The 25,072-nt window shown below is 51.0% G+C and overlaps 1 protein-coding gene across 5 annotated transcripts in view; it reads left to right on the top strand.

The window, feature by feature from the left end:
* The window catches only part of LOC119969374 (transcriptional repressor CTCF-like), a 103,159-nt gene that overhangs the window by 27,796 nt on the left and 50,291 nt on the right, over nt 1–25,072 (top strand). For 4 of the 5 annotated variants that reach the window (XM_038802934.1, XM_038802936.1, XM_038802932.1 and 1 more), the window contains 3 exons: nt 1,873–2,006; nt 9,847–9,967; nt 20,022–20,171. In XM_038802934.1, the coding sequence (XP_038658862.1) occupies nt 1,873–2,006; nt 9,847–9,967; nt 20,022–20,171 (405 nt within the window). The remainder of the gene's footprint in view (nt 1–1,872; nt 2,007–9,846; nt 9,968–20,021; nt 20,172–25,072) is intronic. The other variant, XM_038802935.1, reaches the window with a different exon arrangement.

The following is a 25,072-nucleotide window of genomic DNA, read 5'->3' as shown; positions in this document are numbered from 1 at the left end:
CCGCCCCCCTCCCCCGCCGACTAGCCATAGCTCAACGACTGCTCGCCCCAGGCCAGCACACCCCGCCCGACCCGTTCCCCATGATGGTAGCGCCTCTCCTCTACCCCCCCGGGCCATACCAGCTCCTTCCTGGCCATTCCAGCAGCAACCCGGTATTCCTAACCCCACCCCCCAGGCTAGGACCCCTCCTAGCTGTGACGCACTCTCCATGGTACTTCCGTGAGCCAGCTGACTTCTGCTGACCCCGGCAACTCCTGCCAAAACCCGACCCATCCCGACATGGGGTCATCCCCCCTCTTGCCACTCCTCCTTGGCACCGCTCCAGCGCGGGAAAAAAACAGTAGTGGCCACGCCCCCACCGCCAGCTCCACCCCTCCTGCCCCGCAGCGCGGGAAACCAGAGGAAAGCCCGAGCTTTCACACTGCCCCACCCCACCCTTCTGACGCAGCTCCCAAATTCCAGCTCCACCCCATCCCCCAGCCCCATACAGAAAAAAAAACAAACCCCCAACATCCCCCGCATAACACAAAACCATACCCAACAGAACCACCCGGAAACAGAGCAAGAACCAGCATAGAAAAAAAGTATCAAAATTACAAAAACAAAAACAGCAACAACCGTAGTACACAAGACCCCACAGCCCCCAAACCCTAGTTCGAGTCCAGCTTCTCCGCCTGCACAAAGGCCCACGCCTCCTCCGGGGACTCGAAGTAGTAATGCCGGTCCTTATATGTTGCCCACAGACGCGCAGGCTGCAGCATTCTAAATTTAACCTGCTTGTTATGCAGCACCGCCTTCGTCCGGTTAAACCCGGCCCGCCGCTTAGCCACCTCCGCACTCCAGTCCTGGTAGATTCGCACTACCGAGTTCTCCCACTTGCGGCTCCTCTCTTCCATGGCCCAGCGCAGCACACACTCCCGGTCACTGAATCGATGGAACCGCACCAGCACCGCCCGCGGGGGTTCATTCCTCTTGGGCCCCCTGGCCAGCACTCTGTGGGCTCCCTCAAGCTCCAGGGGCAGATGGAAGGACCCCGCCCCTACCAACAAATTCAGCATCGTGGCCACATAGGACGGTAGATCCGACCCCTCCAGCCCCTCCGCAAGGCCCAGGATCCTCAAATTCTTCCACCTCGTGCGAAAGTTCAGTTCCTCCAAGCGGTCTTGCCACTTTTTGTGAAGTGCCTCGTGCATCTCCACCTTCCCCACGAGGACCACGGCCTCCTCCCGATCAGCGGCCTGCTGCTGCAACTCCTGAATGGCTGCCCCCTGGGCCGTCTGGGTCTCAAGCAGCTTGCTGGTAGTCGCCTTCAGGGATTCCAGCAACTCAGCCTTCAGCTCCGCAAAACAGCGCAGAAGAGCAGCGTGCTGCTCCTGCGCCCACTGCCTCCAATCCTCGGGTGCTCCGCCGGCCGCCATTTTGTCCTCCTTCCCCCGCTTCTTCTGGGGAGCTGCTGCCGCCTTTTTCTTCGCCCCACTCCGGGTGCGCACCATAAATTCCGGGGAATGTTCCTCCAAGCACCTTCCCCCACCGGGAATCATCGAAACAGCGCCGTTTGGGGCCCTAAAACGGACCCGAAAGTCCTTTGATAGCGAGATCTGCCGAACGTGCGGCTTAGCTCCGCATCACCGCAACCGGAAGTCACCTTCCCTTTAACCTTTAATAACTACGCCTTGTAGTCAGCAGTCAGCAGGTCATATGTCTCCATTGATTCCTCCACCTTGCCCTAATTTAAAGATGCTGACCAGAAATAAAGTAATCTCATAAATATGCACTTTGATGTTATAGTTGGTTAATGCAGATCAAAGTTCGCACTTTAACTTCTTTTAGCCTAAAATCAAGACATTAATCTGATTGCAACCTTTTTTACAGGCACCAGACCACACAAGTGTCCTGACTGTGCTATGGCCTTTGTTACGAGTGGTGAGGTAGTACGACACAGGCGTTATAAGCATACCCATGAGAAACCCTTCAAATGCTCAATCTGTGATTATGCTAGTGTGGAGGTGAGTGTAGTGCTGTATTTGTGTGAGTGCAGTTAAGGGACAGCTAACCGGTACCATTGTTTCAGGTTACATTGAGGCAATGCTAATGACCTAAACCCAGAAATCCACGTGTAGCACAATTCAGTGCATCCATCTGCCTGAACACAGGTTGAAGACAGTAAGAAAAATTAGGTTTACCAAATGTGAGTTCACAGTCTCCATTACTTGCTTCCTTTACAAAATTAGTTTGTCAGTTTTATCATTTCTATCTATCAGTGGTACTTTCCTACTCAGGTTAATAAGTCACTTGTATGCAGGATGAGTGTTGTAGCTTGATCCTTCATCAAAAACTGCAATCTCATGCAGGCATAATTCATGAACAGGATGGTGGGTTATATTTCATAGTGTGTTTTCCCCAAAGAGGTGACGGAGGGACAAATTTTAAAGTCTGAATGCATCACGATAAAATCCACTAACTCTGTGCAGGATTTTTTGTATTGACTGGGTTTTCTGTGGGAGGTTACAAAGTGTGGTGGAATTTGGGAGAATTGCCTTTGGAGCAGGAAAGCCATGTGGTCACCCCTTTCATCTTGCTGCCAAAAAATTATATCCTGAAAACTGTACAAAACTTCAATGCTTTAATATTAATTGTTCCGACTTCAAACTTTTAATTTGCCTCAAGATGGCGGGAAACTGTTTCAGCCATGCCCAGAGTGTAAGTTGTGATCATGCTGTTCATATGTCTTGGTGTGCCTTGAAACTAACCAGAGATCAAGATCTGTAATTTCATGTAGTATAAAGACCAAAGCCCTCATGGCAGTGCCTGAAGAAGATCCAGGTCTCCTAAAAATGTATCTAAATTGCATTTAAAACCATCTAAATTCTCCAAATTGCTAAACTTTTGAACCTTTCCCTGTGTGGCCATCTAAAATGGCCACACCAACAAAGGATCATGGGAATTATGGTCAGGTTGGGACACATACGGTACACAGCCTCTGTGTATTGTGCAAAGGGAAACCAGACCTAACAAAAACTCACACCTGCTAAAGGTCAATCAGCGATTTCCCCAGGACAATAGACACAGATCGAAATGTAGCAACAGTAGCAGACTCGGGGGCGCCTATTTACCCTATTTGAAAGTGCATACGTGCCTTGGACAATGGCAGCTAGGACCCGCCCAAGCCAGCAAGGTACCCGCCCCTAATGGCCAGAATCGATTTGGGTGATCAAAACCATATTGATCCATTGGATTCCGAATTGGGACCATCCAAAAGGGCACGAAAGATTGGGGGATAAGAAAAACTGTGCAACCAGTATTCGGCCTCTTTTGGGACCGGCCTCTGCTCCGACCAACTGCAGCATATCGACCAGCCAAGTTCAAGGACCAGCGATCGCAACCTGAAGGACAAACTGCAGCCGAGACAAACCTAAAGACTTCCAGCCGACGCATGTGAGGATCCAGATAAAGGCCTTGTAAAGGTCATTTTAGTTGTAAGGTGGTTTAATAAGTAGCCGTGTGTAGATTATTACGTACAGCACCAAGCCTGTGTTTAATAATAAATTATAATTGAACTAACATACTGGTTGTGTGGTCATTTGTCCAAAAAAAGAAACATACTCGCGCCTTGTGGTTCAGGTAAAACCTGCTTAATATTGGAGTCAGAAATCACATACATTCCATATCTAAGATATCTGCAATGCATTTTCAACCTAATTTTTGTATGAATATGATGGAAATTTTAATTGCTCCTAAATTCAACTGATCCACCAGCTCAAACAATGGGCTGTGTGTGGCCCCGGCCACACGTTCCCCATTCAGGCCCCTTAGACAATGCGAGACGTGTTGAATAGCCATGTGTTTCTGGGCTCTGCGAGCGCCAGGAAACACGCGGCTGAATGCGCCCGCGAGGGGACTTTAATCCCTTTTGGGAGAGTTGTGCCCCATGTTTAGGTTTATGACTGCCATATTAAGTTAGTGCATGGGATCAAGCAGCCATTGGTGGCAGTATTGCCAAGAGGATATGCGGGAGTTTAACATACTCCCCAATGGACCATGTATGGCATGGCGAGTGACGAATGGAAATGGGCCTTCCAGCAAAATGAATGAAGTACAAAGCTGCTTTCAAGTTAAGTGCTAATTCATCAAGTAACTGCTTGATGTACCATCAATTGAACGCGAGACGAGTTGCTGAACAAAAGTATGGCTTTAATATACTAGATGTTAAGCCCTGCGGTCGATTACAGTAGCAGGACGACCGCCGGGAGTACTGGGTATTTATACCCCGCCCTGGAAGCGGGGTTAACTCAGCCTCTCGACCAATCGGGGAGCCGTCACATGACTGGTCTCAACCAACCAGTCGAGAGGCACATGACCGACCAGGGCCAATGGTAAGCCGGTGTTCTGCACCAATGGCAGGCAGCTATGCTAATCATACCACCACATTCACCCCTTGCGGAGAAAGAAGCCGGGGAGGGGGGGGTGGGGGGGGGGGGGGAGGGAAGGGTGGAGAACTGATGGTATGAATAGTAAGGAGAAAAAAAAATGTATCCTTGGCTTCCCACTGGCCCAGACATTTAGCAACAGTACATAGTGTCCATACAAGGTCCATGGTGGTGTTGAAGTTAAATGGACTCAATCAGCCTTTTCGTTACCCGTGACGTCCTGGCAGACCGCCGCAGGGGAGTTGGTGACGTTGGTTCAGCCGATGGTGGTGGTTCAGCTGATGTCCTGGACTCTGGCAGCGATGGTCCTTGAACTGTCTCCGTACCCCGGCTGGTGGTGGAGACGCCATGGATGGGGAAGGGGTGGCCTGGGTGGGGCGCTGGGGGAAAAGGGGCAGGGGGGGCGTCTGTGGTGAAGGGGGGGAAGGCCGCACGCCGGCGATGCCAGGTCCCGGAGGGAGACCGTGTCCTGTCGACCGTCGGGCTACTCCACGTACGCATACTGCGGGTTAGCGTGGAGTAACTGGACTTGTTCCACCAACGGGTCGGACTTGTGCACCCGCACATGCTTCCGGAGCAAGATGGGTCCGGGGGCGGCCAGCCACGTCGGGAGAGGGGATCCGGAGGACGACTTCCGTGTCAGGGTGTACGAAGCTTTTCGTGCTCCCGGAGTCCAGCAGGTAGTCCGTCTCGTGCCCGTTGAGGTGGATTTCCGTCGTTGTCTTGGCGAGCGTGCATGGATGTGACTGGTCGAGCTGAATGGCCGCGAGCCGTGGAGAAGATCCATATTCGTCGCGTCGGCCGAGTAGGTGCTGGCAAGACCTGTCTGCCAGTCCAGGATGGCGGCGCCCAGGACCCGCACGTGGAGTCAGGGCCCCAAGATGGCGGCGCCCAGGACCCGCACGTGGAGTCGGGGCCCCAAGATGGCGGCGCCCAGGACCCGCACGTGGAGTCGGGGCCCCAAGATGGCAGCGCCCAGGACCCGCACGTGGAGTCGGGGCCCCAAGATGGCGGCGCCCAGGACCCGCATGTGGAGTCGGGGCCCCAAGATGGCGGCGGCCAGGACCTACACGTGGCATCCGGGGCCCAAGATGGCGGCGCCCGCAGGACCCTCGTGGTTGCTGGGGGCTGGGTTAGCGGTGCCGGCGTGCCGATAGCAGTAGCTGAGAGCGGGGGCAGAGAGGCGAGCAGGCCGGACGCAGGGGCCCGGGGGCGGGGTGGGGGAGATTGGTGCGGTGCGCTGAAAGGGCCCAGAAGGGCCCGGAGGAGGAGATCCCCAGTCGCTGCGCGGCACAGCAGCGACCGATTTGGCCTTGCAGACCGTCGAAAAATGGCCCTTCTTCCCGCAGCCAAGGGCGGAGCGGGCCGGGCAGCGCGGGCGGGGGTGTTTGGCAAGCCCACAGAAACAGCAGCGGGGCCCCGCGGACTTGTCGGGGCGTCCCGCGGCGCAGGCCTGAGGGGGGTCGGGAGTGGCGGATGGCGGTGGGGAAGCGGCCAGGAGGCCCAGGGCGCTGAAGCGCGGCTGGGGACACAGGCGCGGGCGTTTAAGTCGGTGACCTCCAGGGAGGTGGAGAGAGTCCGTGCCTCAGTTAGGCTGAGGTCATCTTTTTCCAGCAGCCGCTGGCGGATTGCGGCGGACTGCATCCCAGCCACGTAAGGATCTCTGATTAAAAGTTCCATGTGCTCAGTGGCTGATACTTGGAGGCAGGCGCAATTCCTCCCCAGGACAGCGAGGGCCCGGTAAAATCATCTAAGGACTCACCGGGGAACTGTTGTCAGGTAGCCAGCAGATGTCGGGCGTACACTCGGTTTACCTGCTTAAGAAATTGTCCTTTTAGCGTATCCATGGCCACGTCATATTCCTTTCCTTCCTCTATCATCGCGTAGGCCGCCATGCCCATGCTGGAATGGAGAATATGAAGTTTCTGTGCCATGGTGGGGGGGCTGCTTGCGGTCGCCAGATAGCTATTGAAACACGCCAGCTAATGCTTGAAGATTGCCGATGCGTTCGGAGTTTGCGGGCTGATGCGGAGGCAGTCGGGCTGATCCGGAGCTCCATCTTCAAATTTCTAGTATATTAAATTGATGTACCATCAATTGAACGCGAGACGAGTTGCTGAACAAAAGTATGGCTTTAATATACTAGATGTTAAGCCCTGGGGTCGATTACAGTAGAAGGACGACCGCCGGGAGTACTAGGTATTTATACCTCGCCCTGGAGGCGGGGTTAACTCAATCTCTAGACCAATCGGGGACTGGTCTCAACCAACCGGTCGAGAGGCACATGACCGACCAGGGCCAATGGTAAGCCGGTGTTCTGCACCAATGGCAGGCAGCTATGCTAATCATACCACCACACTGCTGTAGCGAGGGAAATTGGTGTTAGTGAAAACCTGGGGCGGGATTCTCTGACCCCCCCCCCCCCCCCCGGTCGGGTCGGAGAATCGGCCGGGGCGGGGGGGGGGGGGGGGGCTGAATCCGGCACCGGAGATTCAGCGGGGGCGGGAATCGCTCCGGTAGGCGCCACCCCCCGCCGATTTCCGGCCTGCGATGGGCCGAAGTCCCGCTCCTGTAATGCCTGTCCCGCCGGTGTGAATTAAACCACCTCCCTTACCAGTGGGACCAGGCGGTGCGGGCAGGCTCCGGGGTCCTGGGGGGGCGCCGGGCGATCTGGCCCCGGGGGGTGCCCCCACGGTGGCCTGGCCCGCGATCGGGGCCCACCAATCGGGGCACTCTTTCCCCTCCGCGTCGGTCATCAACCTCTGCAATCGCTGACGCGGAGATGACCCCCCCCCCCCCACATGCGCGGGGATGACGTCAGCAGCCGCTGCCACTCCCGCGCATGCGCGGACTTCCGCCAGTCGGCGGAGTTCCTTCGGCCCGGCTGGCGTGGCGCCAAAGGCCTTTCCCACCGGCCGGCGGCGTGCCAACCATTCCGGTGCGGGCCTAGCCCCTAAAGGTGAGGGCCTGGCTCCTAAAGGTACGGAGGATTCCGCACGTTTGGGGCGGCCCGATACCGGAGTGGTTCACGCCACTCCATCCCGCCGGGACCCCCCCGCCTCGCCGGGTAGGGGAGAATCCTGCCCCTGGTGTGAGAATGGAAGAAGAAGGAATCAGCCCTCAAGAAGATGCTCAATACCAGGGCAGCACTGTGGTTGGCATTGCTGCCTGACGGCACCGAGGTCCCAGGTTCAGTCCTGGCTCTGGGTCACTGTCCGTGTGGAGTTTGCACATTCTCCCCATGTTTGCGGGGAGTTTCGCCCCCACAACCCAAAGATTTGCAGTGTAGGTGGATTGGCCATGCTAAATTGCCCCTTAATTGGAAAAAATGAATTGGGTCCTCTAAATTTATAAAACAAGAAATAAATAAAAAAGAAGATGCCCAATACCAAATGCACCTTGAGAACAAAGACCAGCCACGGGCCCAACCTTGAGAAGCATGCAATGGAATGAGTCCTCAAAAATTGTCAGAATGGTAACAGCGTCATCAGAAATAAAATGCGCACATATGCACTTAAGTAAGCCAAAACAAACCCTGAGCCCAACAAAAAATTCACAGCAACAGCTAGTTGGTGGAGCTGCTTTATGAAACAAATACCATTAGTCCTGATTGTATTGAAAGGCAGAGCAGGTTCAGTGGGCTGAATGCCCTACTCCAGCTCCAATGTTCCTCTGTTCCTAAAAGTCTCCAGTGTTGCAGAAAACCTTTGCCAAAATTACCAGTTTCCAATGATTCTTCATCAGAGATAATTCAAAAGCAAGAGTAGCCAACATGTTTGAATTGCCGATGAATTTCAATATGCCCAGCAACCCAAACTGTGGAGTGGAAAAATTTGAAAACAGTTCCAGTGAAAAATTTATGGTGGTAGTTTTGAAACGTCAAGCCACGTTGAAAATCAAGTTCCCTACAGGAGGTTTTGCGCATGTCCATGACAAAAGGTTAGATGGATGGGGGTGGAGTGAAATTGTAGATTGATAGTGTGGAACAGGCATCCCGGTAACCAACACAAAGAACACAGCTTGTTAGTGTGGGTCATGTTCAGATCCAATATAACTAATGAGATCAAGAGGCATTTGTGAAGAAATGACACCCATATTGCAGTTATACCAATGAGTCTAATGTCCGTAGATCAACCTTTGGATGTGTGGCTCCATCGACCAAGCGTAGGTCATGTTTACACTGAATGCAATTGGAGGATGGTTGACGGATAAAAAACTTTCACAGTGGGCATGCTTTTGGGCACTTGATGTTTTAATGTGGTTTCGTCATCAGATTTTGAGATGCTATTGAGGTACAAAGTGTCATCAGATTGTTAAAAAATGCAGATTATTCAATGGCGAGTAAGATGGTTTATGGTGGAGGGATAATTCTGAAACCGAAAGCACCACATTGGATCCAGAGAGGGATCCTTATGGTGATGTTATAGACAAAGTGACCCCGGATGAATTTGATTAACTGTTTGAGTTGGATGTTTGAGTAGGAACATTGGAGCTGGAGTAGATTTTAAAATTATGCTTGTGGTTCAAACTAGCCTTGCAGAATCATTAAATTAAATAAAACATTACACATTGATTTGATTTGAATTATCAGTTTTTTTCGCATTTCAAAATGGTCAACTACACCAACACTAGCAAGTTCACATTTTATACTCTGTATAAATCAACCCCATTTTTGGGAGGATTTTTTGAAGGCTCCAAGGTCAATATATAATCTGCGAACTACATTATACATTATGTTTCGTGACATCTGAATGTTCCAAATGCTTTACAACCTGTGGACTCCTTTTGAAGTGTAGTCATTGTTGTTTGGAAGGGGACAGAACAGACAGTTTGCACACTGGAAGCTCCCATCAACAGCAGTGATATAAATGACCAGGTAATCTTTCGATTGAGAGATAAATATGACATAGGACACCAGGAGAGCTCCTTTGCTCCTCTTTGCTTGAGCCATGGAATCCTTTACATCCACCCGTGAGGAAAGATGAGGCTTCAATGTAATGTCTCATCTGAAATATAGTCATTTGGGAGGAATCTTGTCCAAAGTTTTGAAACCTACTGGTAATGACAAGCCAATCAAAGTGTTAAAATTCATGTGTAATGCAAATCATTCCAGTCCATTGCCAGACTTAGCCATGTATTCAGATTTTCCTACAGACTGAACAGATGTATTTACAGCCATCAATATTTGTGCTAGTAATCTAATAAGGCCTGAAAATAGTATCACCATGCCTTCCTCGTGTCTCCCATTGGTTTAAAATATTTCTGATGCAATTTAGAAGAAGGCAATTAAGACCATCAAATAGTCAATGGCTCAACTTTGTTACATATTACAGTTTCTGTTCCACACCTTAATTATTAGCTTTTTTGTAAACCACAGGTATCATACTTCACTGTACTTTTTATGTTTTATTCTTTTTAGGTGAGTAAACTGAAGCGACACATCCGTTCTCACACAGGGGAGCGTCCTTTCCCATGTACATTTTGCAGCTATGCTAGCAGAGATACGTACAAGCTGAAGCGCCACATGAGAACTCACTCAGGTATGTTAAGGACGTTTTGACAATTGTTTCCAGTGATTATGATTTTACATAGTGCATTGATCAAAAGTTCCTACATGCTAGTCTCACAACTGGAGGTGTAATAGTTTCAATTTACTATGACAGTAAGAGACCAGAACTTTAGCTCTCTCCTCTAACCCCCCCCCCCCCTCCCCTCCCCCAATCCCACCATACACACACATAAAAACACACAAGTGGATACTGAGGTGGAGGGGAGCATAAAATAGCATGAACGGTATTCCCTTTAAGATCCTACCCAACCAGACACGATTTAACGGTGGGATAGACACGGCCTTGGACGGGGAGCCTGTCCTTGCCCTTATTAAGGCCCTTAATGGCCACTTAAGGATAATTTCGTACCACTCATCAATTTATAGGCTGGCGGACCCCTGATGACTGAGAATAGGAAACATAAAAAAGGTTCTCACTCTTGATCTTGGGCAGGGTGGAGGGTCTCACAATTGGAAGGCCTCTTCGAATTGGGGGCACCCTCCCCTCAGGGACCAGAGAGCTCCGGCCTTCCCTTCCTCCCCCTCGCCAACCCCCGGACACCAGGATGCCTCTCTTGTGACCCCCCTCAGAGTATCCACTACTCTTCCTTCCTAGGACCCCTGGTACTTAACTGAAGTGCGGTTTTAGGCCTTAGTCTCAGGCATGGTGTTGCAATACCTCCTCGGGCCATTGCAGCACTGTGCCTGGTGGGAGCCGGAGAGCTGTCGGCCAATCAGGTTCGCCGACAACTCTCCAAGGTAGGACTTCCATCCAAGTATGGATGAAGGCCTGCTTGCTGTCAATCAATACTCAATAGAGCAAAGAATAACAGCAGGCCTGTTGGAGTTGCTGGGGATGCATTCTTCGCCGACTCGCAGGATGATGGGCGCCAAGCGCTTGCGATCCTGAAAATTCAGGCCAGAATGTTTTTGCAACTTTAAACTCTTTCCTTGAGGAATAGTTTGAAGTATTGAAAGGATTCACAGGCTCCTTAACTTAACAGACTGTAACATAGACACTCCTTCCAGGGCCATGACTATCTTTATATAAACAATGGTGTGGTTGGTCATACACAGTGGAGGAATTTATGGGCTTCCACAGCCTATATAATGAGGAGAGGGCACACACACCCACTGGACACAAGTCTCCTGTTAATTAATGTTCCAGACCTTGGAGCCGGAGTTCTGGTCTCCAGAAGCTACTTTGAGCCTTGCACCTCCTGACTTAGGCAGCAATGCTAACACTAAGCCCTTGCTCTTCAACAGATAGGTGTGCAATAAAGTTCTAAATATAAAACCTTTGTCTTATTAATTTATGGTTAAGTTCTCTTTTTGGGGGGGGGGGGGGTGTGATACATGTGATGTTACGGTATGGGGGGAATTGTGGGTGTTATGGGGCTGTTAGTTGCATATTACTGCTTGTTGCTATACTTGTTATATTTTTATATTTTCTGTAAAAAATTCCAATAAAAATTATTTAAAAAAAAATAAAGAGCCTAAATGCAAAATGATAAAGGCATGACCATCATTAAGTGAAATAGGTGCGAAGGTCCCAAGGTGATCTGGTGTTAGTTGATCCCAACCATTGCAACCAATGTTGGGTGGCTGAAAGGGTGGCGGGACTACTCTGGTCTGAGTGTCTCTGGGCAGAGAGGAAGAGTAAAGGCTTAAAAAGTTATTGCTGTTGAGTGACTTCAGCTGAAATGTAAAAATATGGATGGCGAGTTAAGTCATTTTTAATGATTGTTTGAAGATCCTGTCAGCTCTCACTATAAGGCTTGCACAAGAAGGCTGAACACTGAGGCATGGTTTGGAGAGCTTCAAGCATCTGTGAAACTAAGACATGACAAGAAATCTGAAGAGGCAGAGGGAAAAGTAGACCAGAGTAACATAGGCAATAAAAAGGAAAAGGTGGCGAAGGAGGAGTGCTTATATAAAGGTGATGTCTCTACGTTGGTGAAGATGTGTTGTCACAACATGTTTGAAATAGTGATCCAGATGAAGGCTCTAAACCCATGCAGGAAACTGCTGAAAATGAAGGGTTGGTATTCTGGAGTAAACAATAAATGACCCAAAGGGATCTTTGTCCAGACCTTTTCTTATAACTTGAAACTGGCAGGGTGTGTTCCATTATGAGCTGAACAACACAGTTCCTGGTATATTGAAAGCTTCACTAGGTAATTTCATTGAGCTTATGTACGATTTGCTTCTAATCTTCAGAAAGTGTTTACAGTAGTTTATTTAGTTTTTTAATTCTTGGCCAGTGAAGTCAGGTGTTTCATTCTCCAGCCAGCTTTAGTGATCCCCTTATTGATGCTCCTGAATCAATCCACTTGGAGAAATGCAGATTGTTTATTTCAGAGATGGAAGTTAAAGCTGACTAGATGCCAGAGATTCATATTTACCATACATTACTCATAATCTTCATTAAATAATTGTTACCTTATTATCACCACTAATAAGTGGCATTTCACTGCTCATCATGAATTAAATGTTCTTTAAAAATAAGCAACGATGGAGCTTGGCTAATTAGATTGTTTTTTTTAATATAAATTTAGGGTACCCAATTCATTTTTTTTTTCAATTGAGGGGCAATTTACCTTGGCCAATTCACCTAGCCTGCACATCTTTTGGGTTGTGGGGGCGAAACCCACGCAAACATGGGGAGAATGTGCAAACTCCACACGAACAGTGACCCAGAGCCAGGATCGAACCTGGGAATTCAGCGCCGTGAGGCAACAGGGCTAATCCACTGCGCCACCGTGCTGCCCTTAGATTGGTTTCCTTAACAAGTGATTAACATTTGTAATCATTTTTTTCTCACTATAGAAATGTAGGGCAGGATTCTCCGATCCAGCGGCTAAGTGTTGACGCCGTCGTAAAAAATGGAGCGTATCATGACGGCGTGAACGGGCCACTGTGAGTAGCGATTCTGGCCCGCAAAAGGGGCCAGCACAGGCGCCACGAGAAGCCGGGGGGGAAGCGGCCGAAGACTAGTGTCAGATACGCGGGACGCATCAATGACGCGGGCCCGCGTCGCTTAATGTGCGAGAACGGCACTCAGTCCCAAGACCCGTGCAGCACCGTCCGCCGTTTGTGAGGGGAGGTGGCCAATGCTGTCAGCGCCATGGGGCACACCCCACGTACCGGTAACCTGTGCCGGAAGAAGATGCATGATCTTCTGAGGACAGCTAGGGTGAATACGCAGTGATGTGTCCCTGGTACCCCCACCCCCAATCACCCAGACATGTGAAAGCCCCCCCCCCAACCCCAGGGGAACAGCACAACCCCCTACCTGACCCACATGGGCTGCACCCACCCATGCCAGGCGCTTTGGCCGGGTGCCCTGTGCTGCCATACCATCATTTACCCAACATCTGCGCTGTATGTATCAGACCGCCTAACACTGATGTTTGTTGTCGTTTCTTCACCCCCCCACAGGATAAGACTGCCCACAACCACAGGGAGCATGAAAGAACTGGAGGGGGTCCACCCGTTCTGCACCCCTCACCGTCCATGAGCAGAGGGCACTGGACCTCGCAGGCGGAGCTGAGAACCGGGAGGTTGCCGGTTGCTAGGTCGGAGGGGCACCAGCAAGTGAGACTCCCCCTCCTGACTCCGCCCCCTGACGCACAGAGCACCGACAGATGGACAGTGACATGCAGTTGGGGGCAACACAGTGACCCCGGACGTTTTGCTCCGATGATGACCTTGACTTCTCAGTGCTGCTGTCTCCTACACCCTCCACCATCGCAGAGACTCTCACCTCGGTTGGGCACTTTAGTGATGAGGATTCTGGGACACTCACTGGTGCGCACCACACAGCCGTACCAGTACAGCAGGTGGAGGTAGGAGCAGCCGAGGGGCCAGACGGTCGGAGGGCAGCCCAGCCCCAGCAACCAGCCGCCGCCCAGACGGTTCCCGGGTTCCTGGACGAACCAGACCCACCCATGGACCCGATGCAGTTAGACACCCAGGGACTAGACAACAGGATGACGGCCGGCTTCCAGCAGCTACAGAAGCGGGTGGAGGAGTCCATACGGTCCAGGAGCAGGGAGTGGTGCCATTCATGGCTGCCACCCAGGCCGTCACCGCACGGCTGTTGTCCGCGGTAGAGGCATTGGGGACAATGGTGTTGGCCATGGGTCAGGTCATGAAAGACGTGGGGCTTCATGTGCATGCATCATCCGTGGCCCAGGACAGGGATGCCCTCTCACAGGCAGCCACGTGCCAGAGCCAGCTGGACATCTCAGCCGCGCTCCGCAGTCTGGCCGAGTCTCAGCAGGCCATCGCTGAGAGCATCGGCGGCATTGCCCAGGTGATGGCCCAGTCTCAGCAGGCCATCGCTGAGAGCATTGGCTGCATTGCCCACGTGCTGGATGGCGTCGCACAGGCCCAGAGGGAGGTTGCACAGTCCCAGGCAGGGATGGCCACTCCCTGAGCTCCATCGCTGCTGATGTTCGGACCCTGGTCGATACCACATCGGGCCTCCAGGACTGGCAGTGCCAGGTGTCGGTGGTGCCTCGGGGCTTGTCTCCACTCGCACCCCTGTCCCATAGAGATGCCCGGGGACCACTGGGCACCCCAAGGGAAGAGGAGGGGCTGAGGCCCGTGCCCGTGACTCCTGCAGTGGCGGTCCCAGAACACCCTGTTCCGTCCCTGGTGCATCTGATGGGCAGCGGGAAGAACAGGGTGGCACCATGCCATCCAGGACGCCGGAGGTGTAGCCTGGCCCATCAAAGCTGAGCCGCCCCAGGAAACGAGCGGCAACGGGGAGTCAGGTCGCAGGGCAGGAGTCTCAGCAGTCCGCCTCCACTCCATCTATACCGTCTGGGGAGGCACAGAGACGTGGTTCGGCCCATAAGGCCAGGAAGTTAGACACCTAGTAAGTTGGCACGGGTGCAGGGCACAGTTTAGTTATAGGGGCTGGGGCACGTGTATATAACCTTTCTAATTAAACTCACTGTTACACCAATGCAAGCTGACTCTGTACTATGTGCGTGCCTGCGGGGTCGGGTAGGGGACTGAGTGCCACTGTGGTCGAGGGGTGATGGAACATTGAGCCCTGGTGGGTGTAATGTGCGAACCCCGTCCCCCCGGACGTCCAAGCCATCCCGCCCCCAGCGATTCTGCAGGGCCATGTGATGGAGTGTCCAGCTTGCATACAGGGACCACCCAAGTGGAGGGTGTAAATGTGGCCAGGAGTCAGACATTGTCTACCGATTTTGAGCTCAGAGATCATCGCACAGCGGGTTGTCATTATCCTCCATGGCATCGACCACACCGGCTTCCACAAGTAACCGTGTGAGCCCAGCCTGTTGTGCCCCAGGTGGATGTGTAGTGGAGGGGTGTTGTGCATACGGTCGTGTGGGAGATAAGGGTGGTGGGTGGGGGTGGAGGTGCATCTCATGGGTATTCTGAGAGGTGGGGGTGCGGGGTGGTGAGATGGTGCCGTACAGTGGGGTCAGTACCCATGCTCAGTGAGCTCCTACCACCTAATTGGTAAATCCCTGTCGCCCAGCAGCCTATCGATTCCCCCGTTGTACCATGGGTATCATGGCCACGGCAGCGAATCCCGCTGCCAGGGCATTCTGGTGAGCGTAGTCCACAGGGAAATGGATGTAGCGCTCCGCGATTTCATACGGGGCGTCCGTCACTGCACGAATGCACCGGTGCACGGGAGAGGCCGGACAAGCCCCCCATGGAATGACCCCGTGGCATAAACGTTAAGGGCTACCGTAACTTTGATGGCCACCGGGATAGCATGTCCTCCCCCAGTTCCCCGCGATGCCAGGTGTGCCATCAGGTGACAGATATGAGCGATGGTTTCCCGGCTCATCCGGAGTCTGCTCCTACATGCCCTGTCCGGCAGGTCCTTGAAGGACATGCGACGCCGGTACACACAAGGCCTCACCGGGCGCCTCCTGCGCTGTGGCACCACCACCTCCTCCTCCTCCTCGTCCACATCGGTATCCTTATTCTGTGCCTCGCCCTCGTCATTGTCCTCCTCCTCCTGCGCCTGTCGGGCGGGGAGTCCTACAGCCTGAGCTGGTGCCACCTGGCCCTCTGCAGCCCGTCCCTCTGCTGCAGCCGCCGCTGCCGCAGCCTCTCTGAGGCGCCTACGCTGACGCTGTCAAGGGCTGTATGCAGGGCAGCGGCCCCCGCCATGGCGGCCAACATCGCTGGCTGGTGCCCAAACATTATGATCTGCAGGGGGTGGGGGGTAGACAACAGGTTTAACCATGGAGCATGGCCCCCTCCACAACCATGTGCCATGGGCTACATAGCCGCCCTGGTTGGCCGGTTGCGCCACGCTTGCGCCACACACAGGCACACCCACCCCTGGTCGTCCCTCCTGCTAATGCTACCGTTGGATGGCACTGCCCTCCCTCACTGGGGGGTGCCATGGGTGCGGCCCTGGATATACCCGCCGGCGGGTGGCCCGTCCCATGGGGTCAGCACCCATCCGCACGGTCGGGAGCTTGCGCTCAGCCAGTGCCCAGGGGCGGTGCCCATCAGCCTGGCCACCGGAATGGCCTCCGTGGCTTAGGCACCGCCCTGCCATGGCGAGCTGTCCCAGGCCAGTGATCCTGTATTCCCCACACCCTCCCCCCCTGAACCTGGAGGCCCTCTCCCTTCACCCCCCCCACCCCACCCCGCCAGCACGACTAGCTCACGATTTTTAAAAGCAGGTTAGAATGGCGCCGGTGTGACCTTGGGGTCATGCAGTTGGGACATCGGCCCATGCGGGCCGCAGAATCGCCGGGGCCCTCTGAGAAACGCTAAACGGACCCCCTCAGGTGATTGTCCGGGCCCATCGGTGCCGATCATGACCACACCATTTTCACTTGCTCGCAGAAACGGCGTCGGACCGGAGTCCAGCGAAATACTGTCGGGAACCGAGATTCTCCGAACCAGCGCGGGGCTGAGTGAATCCCGCTCATAAATTATTGTTTTACGGGGCAGTCACGCTGAGCTCCAAAATGGCTGTGCAAAGCTGCTACTGTTATGCCCATTCTCACTTGTGTATTGTGGGAAAAAATGTATTTGTCGTCAAATGTGCTTTTCTGAAAACATTTTTCCACGAAGGACAGGTGATATGGCACAGTCCAACTACTTGGAGCGTTCCATGGCAATGAGGCCAGGCCCATCCTTCGTAACTGATGCACAGTCAGTGGGCATGAAACGTAGATAAAGTCCGAACGATAGGCTTTAATACATAAGAAGTGTACCCGGCAGCAGACGTACAGAAGAATGGCAGACTGCCGGGGACCACGGGTTCTTATACCCCACCTCGTAGGCGGAGGTACCTACCTCTCAATCGGCTGAGAGGCACATGACATACCTGGGCCAATGGGCAGCGAGTCCTCTGCACCAATGGCAGCTCACACTTCCAGGTACTGTAATACCCCTAATCATACTACCATAGTAACCCGGGGACAGGTTGAACCTCAGTATATAGTGACACTTGGTGTTTGCATACCCGGGGACCACACACAGCTTGATGCAGCTGCACACAAAGGTGGCCATCCGGATGAGGGAGACATTGGGTATGTTTCTTCCTCCCTTATCCAGAGATTTGTACATGCTGACCCTTCAGACACGGTCCATCTTGGATCTCCAGATGAATTTGAAGATGGCACGGGTGACTGCTGCGGCGTAGGGTCAGGTAATGGGCCAGACCTGCGCAACATACAGCAACACCGAAAGTACCTCACACCTGATGACCAGGGTTTTGGCCACAATGGAGAGGGAGCGTTGCTCCCTCCAGCAGATGTGTGCTCCTCCTAGTTTTTGGTGCACGCCCCAGCCGCTCTGAACCATATCCCCAGCACCTTCAGGTAATCTCACCCGACGGTGAAGGGGACAAAGGACCGGTTGGCCCAGTTACCAAAGAACATGGCCTCGCTCTTGCCACGGTTTACCTTGGCTCCCGAGGCCAGTTCAAGCTGGTGGCAGGCGTTCAAGAGCCTGCGTACCGACATGGGATCTGAGCAGAAGATGGTGACGTTGTCCATGTACTTGAGTGCCTCCGCTGTCTGGGACCGTCACTCTTCTTATACCCAGATCCTTCCTGATGGACTCGGCAAAAGGTTCTATGCAGCACACAAACAGGGCCGAGGAGAGGGGGCACCCCTGCCTGACTCCAGATTTGATCTGGATCTTTTCTGATTCCCACCCATTGATTGAGACTGCGCTATAGATGTTTATGTAGAGCAGTTTGATCCAATTGCAAATTCCCTCCCCAAACCCCATTTTGGAGAGCGCATCCATCATGTAGATGTGCGATATTCTGTCAAAAGCCTTCTGGTCAAGGCTGATGAGGCAGGTGTCCACCCTCCTGTCCTGCACGGAGGCGATCGTATCCCTGAGTAGCGCGAGGCTATCAGAGATCTTCTTGCCAGGTACAACACAGGTCTGGTCAGGGTGGATCACCGACTCCAGAGCAAACTTGACCCGATTGGCGATGACCTTGGCTAGAATTTTATAATCCACATTCAACAGTGAAATGGGTCGCCAATTTTGGATTTCTTCCCTTTCCCCCTTCTACTTGTGGATGAGGATGATGATGCCTTTCCTCATGGATTCTGACATGCTGCCGTCCAGAAGCATACTCTCGTATACTTCCAGCAGGTCTGGGCCCATCCAACTCAGCCGGTGAGCCATCGCTTCTGGGAGGTTTACTTGTCTCAAAGGACTTGACGGCCTTTGTCAGCTCATCCAGAGTTAGCGGTGTGGTGAATGTGATTCACACTATATATAGTTGCCAATATCACTCCATGTATATATGTTCGTTATCTACCCATTGTAAGTGCAGTTGCACTATCCGACCACCGGGGGAGTCACTCTGGGAGTACGCGAGAGTTGGACTGGGCTCTTCCCTTGGCTCCGCACAGGACTCCTCCCCCTGGGACCGATGTATAAAGATCAGTGCCTTAGAGCCAGCCTGCCATTTCACCTGAAGTTCAACGACGAATAGGCTGGCTCTATTGTAAGTGTATTAAAATCTCTGTTCAGATCCAACTACACGTGTTCGCTGAATTGTTGGTTCCATCAAGTGGTTTGTCCTATTTTTCCCGCTCGCTGTTGTCTAAGACCTCTGATAGACGACAGGAAGGTCTGGGAAACTGTGCTATATTTTGGCTTTCGATCATACAGTCCGGCATAAAAGGATTTGCTGATCCTCAGGATGTCAGACTGTGATGACTTTACAGAGCCATCTTCTTCCTTCAGGCTGCTGATCACAGCGGTCTCTCTGTGCACCTTTTGGAAAAAGAAGCATGAGCACGTTCATCCTGCTCCACGGAGCGGACTCTGGAACGGAAGATAACCTTGGAGGCCTCCGAGGTATAGAGCGAGGCTTGCTGGCTCTTCACCTCTTCGAGATCCTCCTTGACGTCAACCCCCATCCACTGCAGCTGGAGCAAATTTTGTATACTTTTCTGGAGCCTGGACATGGACCCTCGTCTCTCTCTCTCTCACCTTTTGAACACCTTTGAGGATGAAGGAGACTAGTACTGAAGGCACTCGCCCGAGGTCTCTGAGGAGAAGGGTTTAGATCCCAATGCCTTGGGTGCCTTGGAAAAATGCATATTCAAGTGAGACTAGCTGTCTTGCTATATGCAGATTTGCCAAAAAGTGATCACGCCCCCAACAGGCGGGAATTACATTGCAAGATTGCGTTAGATCTCGCCAGACATTGTCAGCCGGGTAGATCCTGGGTGTGGGAGGGTCTCCCGGCTTCTCTTGGCCACGTTGTGCTGCAGCGAGCTGCTGTTCGACCACAGCATGGCCATTCGATTGAGGCTGGTTTAGCACAGTGGGCTAAATAACTGGTTTGTAAAGCAGAACAAGACCAGCAGTGCGGGTTCAATTCCCGTAGCAGCCTCCCTGAACAGGCGCCGGAATGTGGCGACTAGGGGCTTTTCACAGTAACTTCATTTGAAGCCTACTTGTGAGAATAAGCGATTTTCATTGCGTTTCATTTCCATAGATTATAATTAATGGGTTATATAGCAAGGCCTGTAATTTCTGATCTTTTGTAGGTGAGAAGCCTTACAAATGCCATGTATGCCAGGCTAATTTCACACAGAGTGGGACGATGAAAATGCACATCCGGCAGAAGCACACAGACAACGTGCCCAAGTACCACTGTCCTCACTGTGATGCCATCATTGCAAGAAAGAGTGATTTGGGTAAGGTCAACGAGATAAAAATAGTTTTGGAAGCTCAGTGACAATGGAAATAGAAGATCCAACAATGTATTTCCAACACTTCTAGCCATTTGGCAGCATCTTTTTTTGTAAGCCATTGTAAAATAATCAATCTTCAGTAAATTTGGAAGATGCTGATAACTTCCCACACAATGGGCTGGACTTTGCTGGAAATTCCTGTTGACGAAACTCACAGCTCATAAATAATCCACGGTTGCGCTGGCTGGCCTGTTCAAGATCGCTGACTGCCCCGGAGAGCTGTTGGCCCAGTCAGGAATGGTGGCCAATGTAAGGAGGAGCCCTGCAGCCTGCAGAAGGTGGGCTGGAGATAATTTGAAAAAATTAAAATCACTGCTTAAATCACTGCTCCTCCAAGGGATAGCTGAATTCTGCAAGGGGCTCTGGGGGGGGGGGGGGGGGGGGGGGGGAGGTGTAAAGGTAGGGGTGTCTCACTTGCATTTGTAGCTCTATCCTGGGTGAACAGAAATGAGTGACTTAATGCCTAACTGTGAAAACAGCAATCTTTATTAAACAACTATTAATGATTCAATGGAAAGAAAGATAACTTAATTAAATAGGAAGAAAAAACACTTCGAGGAAAGACAACTTTACATGCATACCATACATACTATATTACAAATACATGCAAGCACTTACTTTATTTTAAATGGTAACCTCAAATTGTTATGTTCCAGCCAGCTCCCCCAAATATAAACCAATCAAATTCTTAATTCTAGCCTGTGGTCTGCCATTCACCTTGCCACTTCAGAAGCTGCCGATCTGTTCAATCACACCCTCACCTTTAATGCCCTTGACCTCAGTAAAACTATTACTCTATCTCACCCTGATCCTTACTCCAGGTAAAGCCCTCCTGCCCACTCCCTTAGTCCAAATGATGCAAACTTAATGTCCATGGCGGACAACTGATTTAGCCATTCATTTTCAGATCTGTTCAGATCACAATGTTAATGGAAGTAAGGAAGCACATTGTAGATGCCCCAACTAATTTTTCAGAGCTCCCGAGAGTCAGGAATTGAAAATTGCACTTGTGACTTCACCTTTTAAGAAGGGTGAAAGGGGGAAACCAGGAAAATACAGACCGGTTAGCCTAACATATATGTTAGGGAAGTTGCTGGAGCGTATAACCAGGAGTGGGGTAACTGAACCCCTCAAAGTTTTGGCTGATCAGGGAGAGCCAGCATGGATTTGTCAAGGAAAGGTCATGCCTAACTAATTTTAGTTAATTTTTTGAAGAGGTCTAAGGTATTGGACAGGGGAATGTCTATGGATGTTATTTACATGGACTTCCAGAAGGCATTTGGTAAAGTTCCACATAGGAGACTGTTAACTAAGGTGGAAACCCACAGAGCTGAGGGCAAATTATTTTCATGATTAAGAAATTGGTTGAGTGGCAGGCGACACAGAGTGGGGATAGCAGGTAAGTGCTCTAATTGGCAGGATGTGACTAGCGGTGTACCACAGGGATTTGTGTTGGGACCTCAATTATTCTCATTAATGACTTTGATGAAGACATAAAAAAGTCGTGCATCCAAATTTGCTGATGATACAAAGTTAGGTGGCATTGTAGACAGTCTCGATGATAGAATAAAATTGCAAGGAGATATTGACAGGCTAGGTGAATGGGCAACATTGTGGCAGGTGGAATTCAATGTAAGCAAGTGTGAAGTCATCCATTTGGGACCAAAAAAGGATTGAGCAGAGTACTTTCTATGTGGAAAGAGTTTAAGTACAGTAGATGTCTAAAGAGATTTGGGGGTTCGGGTGCATAGATCCTTAAAATGCCATGAACAAGTGCAGAAAATAATCAAAAAGGCTAATGTTATATCTAGAGGATTGGATTATAGAGACACAGGCGTTATGCTGCAGCTATACAAAACCCTGGTTAGGCCCCACTTGGAGTCACTGTGAGCAGTTCTAGGCACCACACCTTAGGGAGGGTATTTTGGCCTTAGTGGGAGTGCAACACAGGTTTACAAAAATGATACCTGGTTGTGGTGAATGTGATTCACACCGGATTGTAATCTGTATATACATGTGTCTATATTGTAAGTGCAGTTGCACTACCTGACCATCAGGGGGAGTAGCTCTGGGAATGCTCGAGAATTGTACTGGGCTTCTCCCTTGGCTCCGCCCAGGACTCCTCCCCCTGGAGCTGCTGTATAAAGATCAGTGACACATGGTCAGCCGGCCAGTTCACCGAAAGTTCAATGGCTAACAGGCTGGCTCTGTTGTGAGTATATTAAAACCGCTATTCTAATCCTACAAGCACGTGCCCGTAGAATTGTTGGTTCCAACACTGGTCTACAGGGATTAAGTTGCAAGGAGAGATTACACAAATTAAGCCAGTTTTCTCTAGAATTTAGAAGGTTAAGGGGTGATCTGATCAAAGTCTTCAAGGTATTAACAGGAAAAGACAAAGTAGATAAAGATAAACTATTTCCACTCGTTGGAGATTCTAAAACTGGGGACATGGTCTAAAAATTATGGACGGACCATTCAGGAGAGATGTTGGAAAGCACTTCCACACACAAAGGGTGGCATCGAGGTTTTGGAACTCTCTCCCACAAGCAGCAGTTGAAGCTAGAACAGTTGTTAATTTTAAATCTGAGGTTTTTATTAAGCAAAGATATTAACGGAAATGGGGCAACGGCAGGTATATGGAGTCAGGCCACAGATCAACCATGTTCTCATTGAATGGTGGGACAGGCTTGAGGGGCTGAATGGTCTACCCCTGTTCCTATTATCAAATCCTGCTGTCCTGCCAAAACTGCTCTTGATTCCAGGATTATCCTGGAATACAAAGATACCACTGACTTCACACTACTGTCTTCTTGAACTGTTTCCCCTCCACCCTCACCTCCAAAAAATGCAAGGGGCTTATGGACTTACCAGTAAAATGGAGGGTATCCGATCAGATGCCTCTACACTTTATTTTTCCTAGCCCACTGAGCCAAATATCTCCTGAAGTGGCACCCTACCCCAGTCCTGACCTCGCATCTTTTTCCATCTCCCCTCGTGCACTCTCTCATGGTGTCCATGATGCCTGTTTTCTGATTCCTCTATCAATTCCCATTATACTGATGATCATCCAGCGTCCCTTCCTGTTCCCTATGTTAACTGGTATTAATGGTTCTCTTTCCTCAGGTTCTGCGTCCCTCCTCTTTAGCTCAGTTTCATCAGCTATAATAATAATAATCTTTATTAGTGTGACAAGTAGGCTTACATTAACACTGCAATGAAGTTACTAGGAAAATCCCCTATGCGCCACACTCGGTACCTGCTGGGGTACACAGAGGGAGAATTCAGAATGTTCAATTCCCCTAACAAGCATGTCTTTTGGGACTTGTGGGAGGAAACTGAAGCACCCGTAGGAAACTCACACAGACACAGGGAGAACGTGCAGACTCCACACAGAAAGTGACCCAAGCCGGGAATCGAACCCGGGTCCCTGGCACTGCGAAGCAACAGTGCTTTCCATTGTGCTACCATGCTGTTATCCCCTTTCCAGAAAGCCAACTTTGGTTCCTTTGTTGCTGCAAGCTGCTTCTCCATATAAAGTCCGTGAACATGCTGTTGCCTTTCAAATCTGTGCCTTATTTTCCCAGAAATCTATGTTTGAATCAGAGGCAGATTTACAGTTAGTGGGGTCCCGCGCTCATCTTCATTTGTGCCCCCCACCCGACTACAACACCCCCCCCCCCCCCCCCACCCACAATCACATCCACCCTAACCCTATAGAACGCAAAGGTGGAAGCCACAAAAATGCACAAACTGATCAGTACATTTTAACTTGAAATCCAAACTTAGCTCTTGTCAGAATAACGGTAAATATAGTCAATATTGTGATGTGAGTCTTGAGGTGAGCAAATATCGAACTTGCTGATGAGCAACGAGATGGGGAAAAAGAATCAGTTGATGGCATCACTGCAGCACAGGCCAGTGCAGGACCGAATGAGTCAGTCCAGTGAAGGAACAAATACTCCAATCAACAAGATGCATACAATGCCATTCAGTATATTTCACAGCCTCATTCAGTTTCAAACATAAAGGTTTACTTCCCCTCACAGAATCAACAAAGTGGGCGGCATGGTACCATTGTGGATAGCACAATCGCTTCACAGCTCCAGGGTCCCAGGTTCGATTCCGGCTTGGGTCACTGACTGTGCAGAGTCTGCACATCCTCCCCGTGTGTGCGTGAGTTTCCTCCGGGTGCTCCGGTTTCCTCCCACAGTCCAAAGATGTGGAGGTTAGGTGGATTGGCCATGATAAATTGCCCTTGGTGTCCGAAATTGCCCTTATTGTTGGGTGGGGTTACTGGGTTATGGGGATAGGGTGGAGTTGTTGACCTTGGGTAGGGTGCTCTTTCCAAGAGCTGGTGCAGACTCGATGGGCTGAATGGCCTCCTTCTGGACTGTAAATTCTATGAAAATGATTGCCTTGTTCATGTGAGTGGCGTGCCCAGTGAGTCCAAGTCCAGTGTCAGGTGGCTTTGTCTGGCCAGTCTTGGCAGCGATGGTGTTCAGAACGATCAGCATGTGACCAGCTGCAGTCATTATATCAGACCAGCAATGGCCCATTTAGAACAACAGAATTTAAACAAGAGAATATGGAAGGCAGGCAGATTTTTAAGATTTTCTTGCTTTATCCCTGGTTGGCATGGCAATTTAGATAACTTTTTCTCAACACTTTTTCCATAAAAAATCATCAATTACATCATCGTAGGTAAAATCTGGGTTTCATTCCCGGCTTGGGTCACTGCCTGTGCAGAGGTCTGGATGCTCTCATGATCAGCAATATCTCTTCCAATCTTTCTCTAGTTTGCGTAGCCATCGCCGAATGCTTGTTTCCCTTTAATAGGGTCA

Source organism: Scyliorhinus canicula, chromosome 7 (genome assembly GCF_902713615.1).
Source record: "Scyliorhinus canicula chromosome 7, sScyCan1.1, whole genome shotgun sequence".
Taxonomy (NCBI): domain Eukaryota; kingdom Metazoa; phylum Chordata; class Chondrichthyes; order Carcharhiniformes; family Scyliorhinidae; genus Scyliorhinus; species Scyliorhinus canicula.
This window is presented reverse-complemented; position numbering and strand designations above follow the sequence as displayed.